This window comes from Dipodomys merriami, unplaced genomic scaffold, assembly GCF_024711535.1.
Source record: "Dipodomys merriami isolate MVZ:Mamm:240054 unplaced genomic scaffold, mDipMer1.0.p SCAF_44, whole genome shotgun sequence".
NCBI lineage: Eukaryota > Metazoa > Chordata > Mammalia > Rodentia > Heteromyidae > Dipodomys > Dipodomys merriami.
The window spans coordinates 1189883-1202375 of record NW_027206002.1 but is presented as its reverse complement, the minus strand read 5'-3'; the positions used below and the strand labels follow the sequence as shown (position 1 = coordinate 1202375).

The window sequence follows — 12493 nt, the reverse complement described above, 5'->3', positions numbered from 1 at the left end:
GTTATGGCTCAAGTGGTAGACCACTAGCCTTGAGCAAAAGAGCTCAGGGATAGTAATCAAGCCTTGAGTTAAGAAAAGCCCCAGTATAGGTACGTACATATGTACACACACACACACACACACACACACACTCTCTCTCTCTCTCTCTCTCTCTCTCTCTCTCTCTCTCTCTCTCTCTCTCTCTCTCTCTAATAGTAATAACACCAAGGAACTAAGACCTGGAACTAGAAGGAGAGGAATACTTAATTTTATGTCTTTATGTTTAAACTTTTACCATATAGACCTTGTATTAAAAATCAAAATGAAGGGCTGGGAAGGTAGCTCAGCTGTAGAGTGCATTCCTTGCAAGCATGAGGCCCTGGGTTCGATTCCTCAGCACCACGTAAACAGAAAAGGCCAGAAGTGGCGCTGTGGCTCCAGTGGTAGAGCGCTAGCCTTGAGCTGAAGAGCTGAGGGACAGCGCCCAGACCCAGAGTTCAGGCCCCATGACCGGCAAAAAATAAATAAATAAAAATAAAAATGAAAAATAATTTTACTGGAATTGCTTTTCTCTGTATTTCCACTGACTTAATAATACCATCTATTATAATAAAATGAAATATACGGCTGGGAATGTGGCTTAGTGGTAGAGTTAGCATGCAGAAAGCCCTGAGTTCAATTCCTCAGTACCACCTAAACAGAAAAAGCTAGAAGTGGCGCTGTAGCTCAAGTGGTAGAGTGCTAACTTTGAGCACAAAGAGACTCAGGGACAGCACCCAGGCCCTGAGTTCAAGCCTCATAACTGGCAAATAAATAAATAAATAAGTAAATAAATGAAATACAAAAAAGAATGTTACAGATGCTGTGAGCAAAAGATTCACTTATTTTTAAAGTAGTTGTACAATGTGTCAATTTATAAGTATCATGATTCATCTTCCTCATCTTGCCAACCTCACCCATACACTCGCTTATGTGATTCCATTTTCATGTATGTACATTGAATATAAAAAGACCTACCTTCTGTGTATCAATGTCTTGCCTCATTGTTCCCATTTCTTTACTTATCTTTTCTTTGTGTTTGTCACATTCACTTAGTTGAGCTATTACCTTATTAAGTTCAGTTTCTTTTTGCTACAAAAAAACAAATTCTTTAAGCACATGAAGTAAAAATATGACCAAATAAATAATTTCAAGTTTATAAGTTGAAGTTACCTCCTTATAGTTATCTTTTCCATCTTGAATGTAATTTTCAATGTCTTTCATATAACCATTAATATTTTTAACCTTCTCTTTGATATCATTCAGCTGTGAAAAACATTTAATAAATGTATACAGTGTAAAAACAGGACACGTAATAGTATAGAATAGTGAAACACTGGATTCTAAAGTAAGGAGTTTCAGTTTCCACCAGTACCAAATGTTGTGATCTCAGATAAGTCCCTCTATCACCATGCAGGGGAGGAGTTTCAATTCTTACCTTCTATTATTGGTCAATATGTTTTTGTTTTTTCTCACCAGTCCCAGGGCTTGAACTCAGGGCCTGGACACTGTCCCCAAGCTTCTTTTGCTTAAGGCTAGCACTCTATCATTTGAGCCACAGCACCACTTAGGGATTGAGCCCAGAGCTTCATGCGTGCTAGGCAAGCACTCTACCACTAAGCCACATTCCCAGTCCATAAGTTTATTACCTAATCTAACAATAACTTCCAATGTCAAAATTATATCATAAGGACTGAGGTGCAGTGCTTGCCTAGCCCTAGGTTCTATCCCCAACATACACAAACACAGTATATATATTAGTCTGAAAATGCTATTTACTTCATCAAGCTATATAGTTATATATGAAATAAATACTAGCTACTCAGGAGGCTGAGATCTGAAGATCATGGTTCAAACTGTGAGACTCATCTCCAATTAAACACCAGAAACCGGAAGTGGTGCTTGGCTCAAAGTGGTAGAGCGCTAGTCTTGAGCAAAAGAGCTCAAGGATAGCACCTCGGCCCAGAGTTCAAGCCCCATGACAGTGGAAAAAAACGGGGGGGGGGGGGGGGGGGAGGGATATATAAATAAACTTAATACCTGATAAGTAAATACATAAGTGAAATCTTACTTTGTCCTGTGCTGTTTTATTGCTGGAATATTTTTTGTTGATTATTTCTTCTTTTTCTTGCTGGAATTTTTCCAATGTGGTTTCTAAAGGGTTTATCTGTTCCTTTGCATCCTAAAAATAGAAAATACATCAAATTTTATATAATATTCCACTATCTTATTTTAGGTGTCACACATATTTCATGTGCCAGCCTTTAGAGTTAAGTCATCTACTTATTTTGACAATCCTGTGAGCAAGCTCCTATTATTTTCATCCTCATATTTCAAAGGAACCAAGTCTTCTCTAAGGTCATACAATGGTAAATGAAGAAACCAAGATTCTAACCACTCTAGCTCCACAGTTCTTCTAACCACTCTAGCTCCACAGTTCACTATCGTGTGTGTGTGTGTGTGTGTGTGTGTGTGTGTTGTATGTGTGTGTGTGTGTTGTGTGTGTGTGTGTGTTGTGTGTGTGTGTGTGTTAGTACCAGGGGGCTCAAACTCAGGCTCAAGAATAGTGCTCTACTATTTAAGCCATACCACTAGTCCGGCTTTTTTACTGGTTAACTGGAGGCAGAATCTTTACTAAGACTTTTCTGACTGGGCTGGCTTCAAAGCTCAGCCTCCTGAGAAGCGTGTGAGCCATTGGCACATAGTCCAATGTCTTCATTGTCTTTTTTTTTGGTTGGTCGTGGGGCTTTGAACTCTGGGAGTGGGCGCTATCCCTGTGCTCTTCAGCTCAAGGTGAGCGCTCTACCCCTTGAGCCACAGTGCCACTTCTGGTTTTCGAGTGGTTTATTGGAGATAAGAGTCTCACGGACTTTCCTGCCTGGGCTGGCTTTGAACCATGATCCTCAGATCTCAGCCTCCTGAATAGGTAGGATTACAGGCATGAGCCACCAGCACCCGGCTATGTCTTCATTGTCTTTTTTTTTTTTTTTTTTTTTTTTTGTCGGTCGTGGGGCTTGAACTCTGGGCCTGGGCGCTGTCCTTCAGCTCTTCAGCTCAAGGCGAGCGCTCTACCACTTGAGCTACAGCGCCACTTCCGGTTTTCTGGTGGTTTATTTGAGATAGGAGTCTCACGGTCTCTCCTGCCCGGGCTGGCTTTGAACCGCGATCCTCAGATCTCAGCCTCCTGAGTAGCTAGGATTACAGGCGTGAGCCACCAGCGCCCGGCTTGTCTTCATTGTCTTAATCACTATACAATACTATCTCCATTTCTGATTTGATTCTAAGTCTAGGCTTATGTGCTGTTGAGTATGAATTTTCATGAGTTTAATACAATCAAATTATAGGTAGGAAGGCTCAGTCAATCCAGAATTCTCTTACAGATGGGCATATGATGGAGCAAGCTTAAAAAAATCACATCTGAAGGTTAATACAGGAGGTTTCTTATATAAAATAACTTCTATTTTTTCCTCTTCTAATTTTTTTATGTTCTATCAAGATGGAACTAAAAGATGTTGAAAGAAAATCTGAATAACAAACAGCTAAACTACAAGGAATAGACTTGGATCGAACTGTTCAACAAGTAAATCAGGAAAAACAAGAAAAACAACATATCTGTCCTTAAGCTTGGTATGTTAACAGTATTTTAAGGTAATTAATACTGGTATGTTGATACGGGTATATTCACATCTATTCTGGAAGGAAGGGGCTTTTAATTTATTTTACAGAGAAGCAGTTCCCATTGTTTAGGCTTGTAATGTCTCTTTGACATTTGTATAAATCTTTTGCTCAAAACAATGATCCTCAAGCACCTTAAGATCCTGAAATACACTGGATGCCCATGATTCATCCCTGTAAACATAGCTACTCAGGAAGTTGAGGTCTGAAGATCTTGGGCTGAAGCCAGGCCAAGCAAGAAAGTTTATGAGACACTTATCTCCAATAAATTACCAAAAAAGCCTGAAGTAATGCTGTGGCTCAAATGGGAGAGTACTAGCCTTGAGCAAAAGAACCTCAGAAAGAGCACCAGGCCCTGAGTTCAAGAAGCTCCAGGACAGGAAAGAAAGAAAGAAAGAAAGGAAAGAAAGAAAGAAAGAAAGAAAGAAAGAAAGAAAGAAAGAAAGAAAGAAAGAAAGAAAGAAAGAAAGAAAGAAAGAGAGAGAGAAGAAAGAGAGAAAGAAAGAAAGAAAGAAAGAAAGAAAGAGAGAGAGAGAAAGAAAGAAAGAAAGAAAGAAAGAAAGAAAGAAAGAAAGAAAGAAAGAAAGAAAGAGGAAGGAAGAAAGGCAGGCAGGCAAGCAAGCAAGCAGGGAGGGAGGGAAGGAGGGAGGGAGGGAAAGAAAGGAAGGGAAGAAAGAAAGGAAAGACAGACAGACAGACAGAAGGAAAGAAAAAGAAAGAAAGAAAGAAAGAAAAGAAAGAAAGAAGCAAGGAAGGAAGGAAGGAAGGAAACGTACAGTAATTAACTAGGCTTGGAAATGTATTTAGTTCTTACTGAATGAGTATAATCATGAAAACTTGGGTTAAAACACTTCATAAGTTTAATTGGATGAGTCTTAAATTTAATGAATTTTAGATGTGACCTCTCAAAATGCATTCCAGTACATGTGGCAACTAAGGCCTGCTTGCTGTCCTGGTAAGAGTCTGAGAAAACATCTGGAATCAAGAGGAAAGAGTTCTGTGACACTGAGAGCCCACTGAACACAGTAATTGCAGATAACACAAACCATCTACAGGAGTAGAATACTTTTTTTTTAATTTATTTATTTTTGGTCCTGTCGTGGGGCCTGAACTCTGGGTCTGGGTCTGAGCTCTTCAGCTCATGGCTAGCGCTCTACTACTTGAGCCACAGTGCCACTTCCGGCTTTTTTCTTTTTGCTTATGTGGTGCTGAGGAATCGAACCCAGGGCCTTGAGCATGCAAGGCAAGGCAAGAGCTCTACCACTGAGCCACCTTCTCAGCCCCAGGAGTAGAACACTTATATGGTTATCTACCCCCCACCAGACACCTCCAATAATATGAAGTTCACTACTTAGCCAGGCACTTGGTTCTTTACCATAGCCAAGATCCTCCTTTCAAATTCTTTACTTACTAGTACACATTCTGTTACTCAGAAACCACACAAAAGATTAAACTATTTTCATTTGATCCTCACAATAATGGCCACATCAGTTAAGAAGATTTCATGTATATGAACCACTTAAAAAACAAACATATGATTAGAGTATTTTTACCTTGATTTCTCTGTGTAAAGATTGAACTTCAGTGGATAATTCCACCGTCTGCTCTTCCAGTTGCTGACGACGTTGTAAATTAGTGGCTATCTGAAGTTTTTCTGACTTAAGCTCATTTGTCATACTTTTTAGGTGTTGAATTTGTTCTTGCTGGTCCTGTATGAGTTTACGATTCAATTCAATCTTACTGGAAACTACACAAAAATATAGACATAGGGATTAATCTAAGGAAACACTAAGGATGCCCGGAATTGCCCAGTTAAGTTTTACAGAGCTATGAAACTCATGAAGGCTAAATTTCAGTGGGCCCACAAGAGTGGGACTAGAACCCCTCCAGTCCCACCAGGCTTGCTGGACCTTCCTAGCCAATCACTGGGAAAGTAGGTATGACTGAGAAAGAACTCATCTGCAATGTCTCCAAACATCCCATATATCTGCTGTGCACAAAGTAAAAAAAAAAAAAGGAGTAGAAATGCTTTTGAGGGAGGAGAAAGAATATACTGGGGCTGGAAGAAAGAAAGCTTTTTGTTCATGAATTATGCATGAAATTCACTATAAAAAGCATGTACTGGCAATGTTGAAATCTTTATTGATAAAAAGGAAAAAGACTATACTACCTGTATCTAATTTGTGTTGTTTTTCTTGTTTTTCTTGGTTTACTTGTTGAACAGTTCGATCCAAGTCTATTCCTTGTAGCTTAGCTGCTTGTTGTGCAATTTTTCTTTCAACATCTTTTAGTTCCATCTTAACATTAAAAAAAAAGGAGGAAAAAAATAGAAGTTATTTTATCTAAGAAACCTACTGTGGGGGGGGAAGGGGGGGAAGGAGAAGGATTGGGATTGGGGGGGAGGGGGGAGGCTGGGAAGGGATGTGAAAGATAAACAAAGGAGGAGGCTGCAATGCTTGGTAAGAAATGTACGCATTATCCTGCCCATGTAATTGTAACTCCTCTGTACAGTATGTTCACAAATAAAATTAAATTAAAAAAAAAAAAGAAACCTACTGTATTACCTTTGCTTAAAGTGAAACTCTAACAAGGTAAACAAAGATAAAATGACTAAGCCAATTTTCTTCTGCTTTAAAATAAACTTACCTGGAACCTCTCCATGATTGTAACATCTGTTAAACATACTTTAGCACTTTCTTCTTCAGGTATTATTGTACCCAAAAGAGTTTCTTGCTCTTCTATATCATTCTTTAGGCGCTGTATGTCTCTATTGACATTCTGAAGTCTGTTTCTTAATTCTGGTATTTCCTTCTCCTTCAAATCAATTATGCTCTGCCTTTGGAGAAAACACATAAAAACAATCTATTTGCCAGTGGTTGACATCTGTTATCTTTGCTACTCAGGAGGCAGAGACCTGGAGATCTGAAGTTCAAAGCCAGCACAAGTAGAAAAGTCTGCAAGATCCATCTCCAGTTAAGCAACAAAAAGTGAAAGAATATTGCTGAGAGCCAGAAAGAGGAGCAAGAGTGTGACGTCTTGATTCCAAGCCATAGTACAATCATCTCCAAGAAAAAACCAACACACACACAAAAATGGCATTTTTAAAATAAAGTTATTGTATTTCTGTATAATTAAAAGTATCTTGAGAACATATAAATATCCTGCTTCTTAAAAGTTTTTCCCACTGATTTTAGCACCCATTGACAAATTTTTTTTGGAATAATTACTACTGGGGTGTTTGTCAAACTGAGAAATGAAGTCTACCAGTTGGCTGAACATATTCATCATACTCATCTGGTTCATAAAGGGCCAATCAAAGCAGAGAGGGGGCAAAATGGTGGATTGAGAACATTTACCATTTAAATTCTATGAATGAGAATAATCTGGTAAAGCAACAAGATTCTAAGAGGGGAAAGAGGAAGAAAAGAGAGGGCCTGGGAAGGTGGCTCAGTGGTAGAGTGCTTGCCTTGCATGCATGAGGCCCTGGGTTTGATCTCTCAGCACCACATAAAAAAGAAAAAGGCAGAAATGGCACTGTGGCTCAAGTGGTAGAGTCTGAAGAGCTGAGGGACAGCGCCCAGGCCCAGAGTTCAGGCCCCACGACCGATGAAAGAAAGAAAGGAAGAAAGACAGACAGAGGGAAGAAGAGAGGGAAGAAGGGAAGGAAGGAAGGAAGGAAGGAAGGAAGGAAGGAAGGAAGGAAGGAAGGAAGGAAGGAAGGAAGGAAAGAAAGAAGGAAGGAAAGAAGGAAGGAAGGAAGGAAAGAAGGAAGGAAGGAAGGAAGGAAGGAAGGAAGGAAGGAAGGAAGGAAGGAAGGGAGGAAAAGAGAAACTATAAGAAGTTTGTGCAGCCGGGCGCTGGTGGCTCACGCCTGTAATCCTAGCTACTCAGGAGGCTGAGATCTGAGGATCACGGTTCAAAGCCAGCCCGGGCAGGAAAGACCGTGAGACTCCTATCTCCAATAAACCACCAGAAAACTGGAAGTGGCGCTGTAGCTCAAGTGGTAGAGCGCTGGTCTTGAGCTGAAGACCTGAAGGACAGTGCCCAGGCCCAGAGTTCAAGCCCCATGACCGACAAAAAAAAAAAAAAAGAAGTTTGTGCAGATGGGTAGTGGCTATAGGCCCCACTGTGAGAAGTGCTGCCATCCCCCAGAAACCCAGCTTAAGTGTAGGATGTGGGATGAACAACCAAGCTACAGCAGCAGCTTAAAAATTGTGCACACATGCCATTAGAGACAGCTGAGTCATATCATGTATTCTCATAAACACATATCCTTCACCACTGCGGTATATAGGTTTTGATACCTTCTTTTAGAATGAATACTCTAAGATGTTAAAATATTGTTCTTTTTCAAAAACAGCAAGTTGAGTGCCAGTGGCTCATGCCTGTGATCCTAGCTACTTAGGAGGCTGAGATCTGAGAATCTCTGTTCAAATTAGCCCAGGAAGAAATATCCATGAGACTCTTACCTGCAATTATCCACAAAAACACCACAAGCAGAGCTAGAGCTCAAGTGGAGAGTGCTAGCTTTGAATGAAAAAACTAAGGGACAAGACCCAGGAGCTCCTAAGTTCAATCCCCTGTACTGGTATCAAAAAAAAAAAAAAAAAAAAAGAAAAGAAAGAAGAGAGAGAGAGAGAGAGAGAAAGAAAGAAAGAAAGAAAGGAGAGAGAGAGAGGAACGGAGGGAAGAAGGGAGGGAGGGAGGGAGGGACGGAGGGAGGAAGGAAGGAAGGAAGGAAGGAAGGGAAAAGAAAAGAGTCAAGAAATCTCTCTCAGGGGCTGGGAAGGTGGCTCAGTGGTAGAGCGCTTGCCTTGCATGCTCGAGGCCCTGGGTTCGATTCCTCAGCACCACATAAGCAAAAAAGAAAAAAGCCGGAAGTAGCGCTGTGGCTCAAGTGGTAGAGTGCTAGCCTTGAGCTGAAGAACTGAGGGACAGCGCCCAGGCCAGAGTTCAGGCTCCACGACCGGACCCAAAAAAAAAAAAAAAAAGAAATCTGTTCCAGAGAACTGGCTACTGAGATCAATTAAGATTCTTTGGTTTTCCCATTTTTGTGACATTTATTACATGGGAAACATAAGGAGAACCATAGTTCAATTCTAACCTAGGCAAACAGTATCAGTGAGACTGTCACAAAAGTAAGTCAGATGCATAATCCCAGCTACTTGAAGTAGCTTGGGAGGTCAAGGCAGGACGATAGTAGTCTGAGGCTAACCTAAGCAAAACTGCAAGACCCAGATGTCCTAGCTACTTGGGAGATTAAGACTGAAAGATTACAGTTCAAGGCTAGCCCAAGCAAAAAGTTCAAGAGACGCCATCCCAACCAATGCCTGGGCACAGTGGTTGTATGCCTGTCATCATGGCTACATGGGAAGCTGGAATATAGGGGATTGTAGTTTCAGGCCAGCCAGGGGAAAAAAGTTTGAAAGACTCCATCTCAACAGAAAAAAGCTGGGGACAATGTGGTGTGCCTGTCATCCCAGCTATAAATACGAGGACTGAGTCCAAGCCAGCCTGGGCAAAATCAAGACTCTAAGCAAAAATATGGTGGAGACAGACTCAAGTGGCAGAGTAATTGAGCAAGTCCAAAGCCCTGAGTTAAAACTATAAGACTGCAAGAGCCTGCAAGACTGAAAAACATTAAAAGCAAAAGTATATGGGGGTGGCTCAAGTGGTAAAGTGCTCACCTAACAAGAGCAAGGTCCTAAGTTCACATCTACCAAAATAAGTTTCTCTCTCTCTGCAGGTTACAGAGATGACAACCAAAAACTTGAGGACTCTTCTGTGTGCACTGTCAACTTCAAGTATGAGCTTTGATTTGATCTTTTTCTTTTCAAGATATTACCTTACTCTTTTTCCCCCCACTATCAAGCTGCTGCTCTATCTCCTCATCATAGTCTCTGTGGCCCCAATAATCTTATTTTTACTTGATGCTTTTTACTAGTTATCTATTGTATAACAAGATACCCCAAAACAACTTCGAACGAAAGCACTATTTCTCACAGATACTAAGATTTGGAGATGTGCGCTGACACTAGATCTCTCACGAAGTTTCAGTCCAGCTGTCAAATGAGGTTGAGGTCATCTCAAGACTATGAAATCTGCTTCCAAGCTCACTTGTTCAAAGGCCTCAGGTTCTCCCTATATGAAACTCTCCACAGGATTGCTCAGAGTATGGCATACTAAGGTTTCTTAATCTTGGACAGGCCATGCAATCACTTCTGTCCTATTTTTTATTTTTTTTTTTTTGCCAGTCCTGGGCTTGAACTCAGGGCCTGGGCACTGTCCCTGAGATTCTCTGTGCTAGCACCTCTGCCACTTGAGCCACAGAGTCACTTCTGGCTTTTTCTGTTTATGTGGTACTGAGGAATCCAACCCAGGGCTTCATGCATATTAGCCAAGCACCCTACCACTAAGCCACATTCCCAACCCTTCTGTTCTATTTGAAGTTACACAAACCACTCCTAAAACAACTATGTGAACGCCAGGAGGCAGGACTACCAAGAGACTACAAGAAGCTGGCTGCCACAAAGCAGCACATCTTATCTCATTTTTTTTAGAAGTAGGAAAGACATAAAAATATTTTAAAATGCTTTTGGAAGAGTTTTTTTCATACTTTTGTTGAATTTAGAAAACATATCAAGGAACAATTCTAAATCTGTCATAATTTATGCCTTCAAAGCAAGTCTCAGGCGCACGCACGCGCACACACAGAGCACTTCAGAAACCCCAGTCTTACCTCATGGGCACAAGCCCCAGCATTTCATCACGACGCCGTTCTTTCTTCTTTAGTTCTGATTCCGTTGACTTGAGTTTATCTGGAGCAAGTCGCAACTTAGACTGCAAATCACTAATGACATCTTGTAGTTCAGCCTCTGTCTGAAAAACTCTCTGACAGACAGGGCAGCAGGACTGGTTTTCATCTGTCAGCTGAGTAATGAACTGGGAATAAACTGCTGTGGCTCCAGCCAGCATGGCTATTTTAAGAAAATAAAACTTCCAGTCACAAAAGTATACATTTTCTTCCACAAACAATATATTCTTGTTTTATAAATATATTACAAATAAAATCATCTGATATTTAAGTCATCCAAAGGAAAGAGCATGATATTCAGATTTTTAAAATTGTTTTTTGGTAACATACAGAAAGTGTAACATGACATTTATTGACAGCTTTTTATATCTAGACACTGTTTTCAAAAAACACACATAAAATATCATTTCTTACACATAAAATATCATTTGCCTCTCTTTAATACCTGGTTGGTAGTTGTTTTCATTTTATAGAGGATGCATCTATAAACTTAGGAAGTTTCAATAATTGCCGAGAAACACTGTGTTACACAACTACAAAGTGAACACAAGCCATATAGTTGCATTTTATAACAAGGTTTTAAAATCTTCCATTAACAGTTACGTGTGAATGAAATTCAAGAGTCAAAATTCTTGATAGTGCAACTTACCTCGCTGTTTGGAGGATTTTTCAATTTCCTCTTTAAGCCTGTCTAAATCACTTTCAAAATCTTGGCTACCACAAACATCAAACATCTTGTCTTCATAACTGCCCAACTTCTCTTCTTTTCTTTTTAGTTCATTACTTATATGATTTTTATTTTGCTCAGCTGATGCTAGTTCCTTGCTATAATAAAAAGAAACATGGGTATTTTAAAACCTAAGATAAATTTGAATAGGCAGATATAAGAGAAATTCTGTCAACGAATCCTAAGGATTTGATCTGACCAGATTCTCTTCTAAATCTGTATGTCTGTTTTCTGGGGATTACACTAAGGGCTTCAAGCATGATAATCATATTACTATATTTGAGCTTTAACCCCAGCTCAAATTCATTTAGTCATTAATTTTCCTTCCCTGCCTTCTGACTTCCTGCCTTCCGACTTCCTGCCTTCCTTTCAGTGGTACTGAGAATTAGATACTTTCTGCTAACAGAGCCCTTGAGCCACATCCCAGTCCTCCAAATACTTTCTTTAGAAGTCACTGCAATACTCTACACTTCCAACCATAATGTACCCCTTGGATACTAACTACCAATCCTTCTCCTGACCTACTCCCAGACTACCAATATGTTTAACATTAGTGACTGCAAGGAGTCTAACTCCTTTCTCTTCTCTGTGTGACTCTCAAAGTGACATGACATATAATAATGATTGAATTTCCGTTATATAACTCCCAGTTTCCTGAACTTCAAACTCTAATACTGTATTCCCTAAAAAATCTTCCAGCCAAGTACCAGTGGCACATGCCTATACTCCTAGCTACTCAGGAAACTGAAATCTGAAGATAGATTTGTGGCCAGTCTGGGAAGAAAAGTCCCGGTGAGACTCTTATCTCCAATTAAGCACCAGAATACCCGAAAGTGATGCTGTGGTTCAAGTGCTAAGAGCACTCGCCTTGAAAAATCAGACTTGGCTCCGTGGCTCAAAGTGGTAGCTAGCCTTGAGCAAGAAAGCCCAGAGACAGTGCTCAGGCCCCAAGTTCAGGTCTTGCAACTGACAAAAACAAAAACAGATTTTTCCTGCAAGAAACAAATCTGAGCTGGATATGGTGACAAACAAACAACTATAATCAAACAAATGTCAAAAGAATAGGATGCCCAGTCCTGGGGCTTGAACTCATGGCCTAGAAGCTGTTACCTGAGTATTTTTGCCCAAAGCTACTGCTCTGCCACTTGAGCCACAGTTGCACTTCTGAATTTTTGTGGTTAACTGGAGATCAGAGTATCACAGACTTTCCTGCCCAGGCTGGCTTTGAACTGGGATCTTCAGATCTTAGCCTCTTGAGT

At 40.4% G+C, this 12493-nt stretch overlaps 1 protein-coding gene and 1 long non-coding RNA gene across 2 annotated transcripts in view; one reads left to right on the top strand and one right to left on the bottom strand.

Moving 5' to 3' along the window:
* Positions 1–6824, top strand: part of LOC138807898 (uncharacterized) — a 41553-nt gene extending 34729 nt beyond the window's left edge. Inside the window, exons 2-3 of the long non-coding RNA XR_011366334.1 lie at positions 3515–3645; positions 6597–6824. This is a non-coding gene — a long non-coding RNA (uncharacterized lncRNA). The remainder of the gene's footprint in view (positions 1–3514; positions 3646–6596) is intronic.
* Positions 1–12493, bottom strand: part of LOC138807895 (DNA repair protein RAD50) — a 70937-nt gene that overhangs the window by 26821 nt on the left and 31623 nt on the right. Inside the window, exons 12-19 of the mRNA XM_069993704.1 lie at positions 11157–11332; positions 10433–10670; positions 6340–6529; positions 5864–5990; positions 5247–5440; positions 2090–2200; positions 1192–1284; positions 997–1110 (exon numbers count right to left, since the gene is read on the bottom strand). Of these exons, the coding sequence (XP_069849805.1) occupies positions 997–1110; positions 1192–1284; positions 2090–2200; positions 5247–5440; positions 5864–5990; positions 6340–6529; positions 10433–10670; positions 11157–11332 (1243 nt within the window). The remainder of the gene's footprint in view (positions 1–996; positions 1111–1191; positions 1285–2089; positions 2201–5246; positions 5441–5863; positions 5991–6339; positions 6530–10432; positions 10671–11156; positions 11333–12493) is intronic.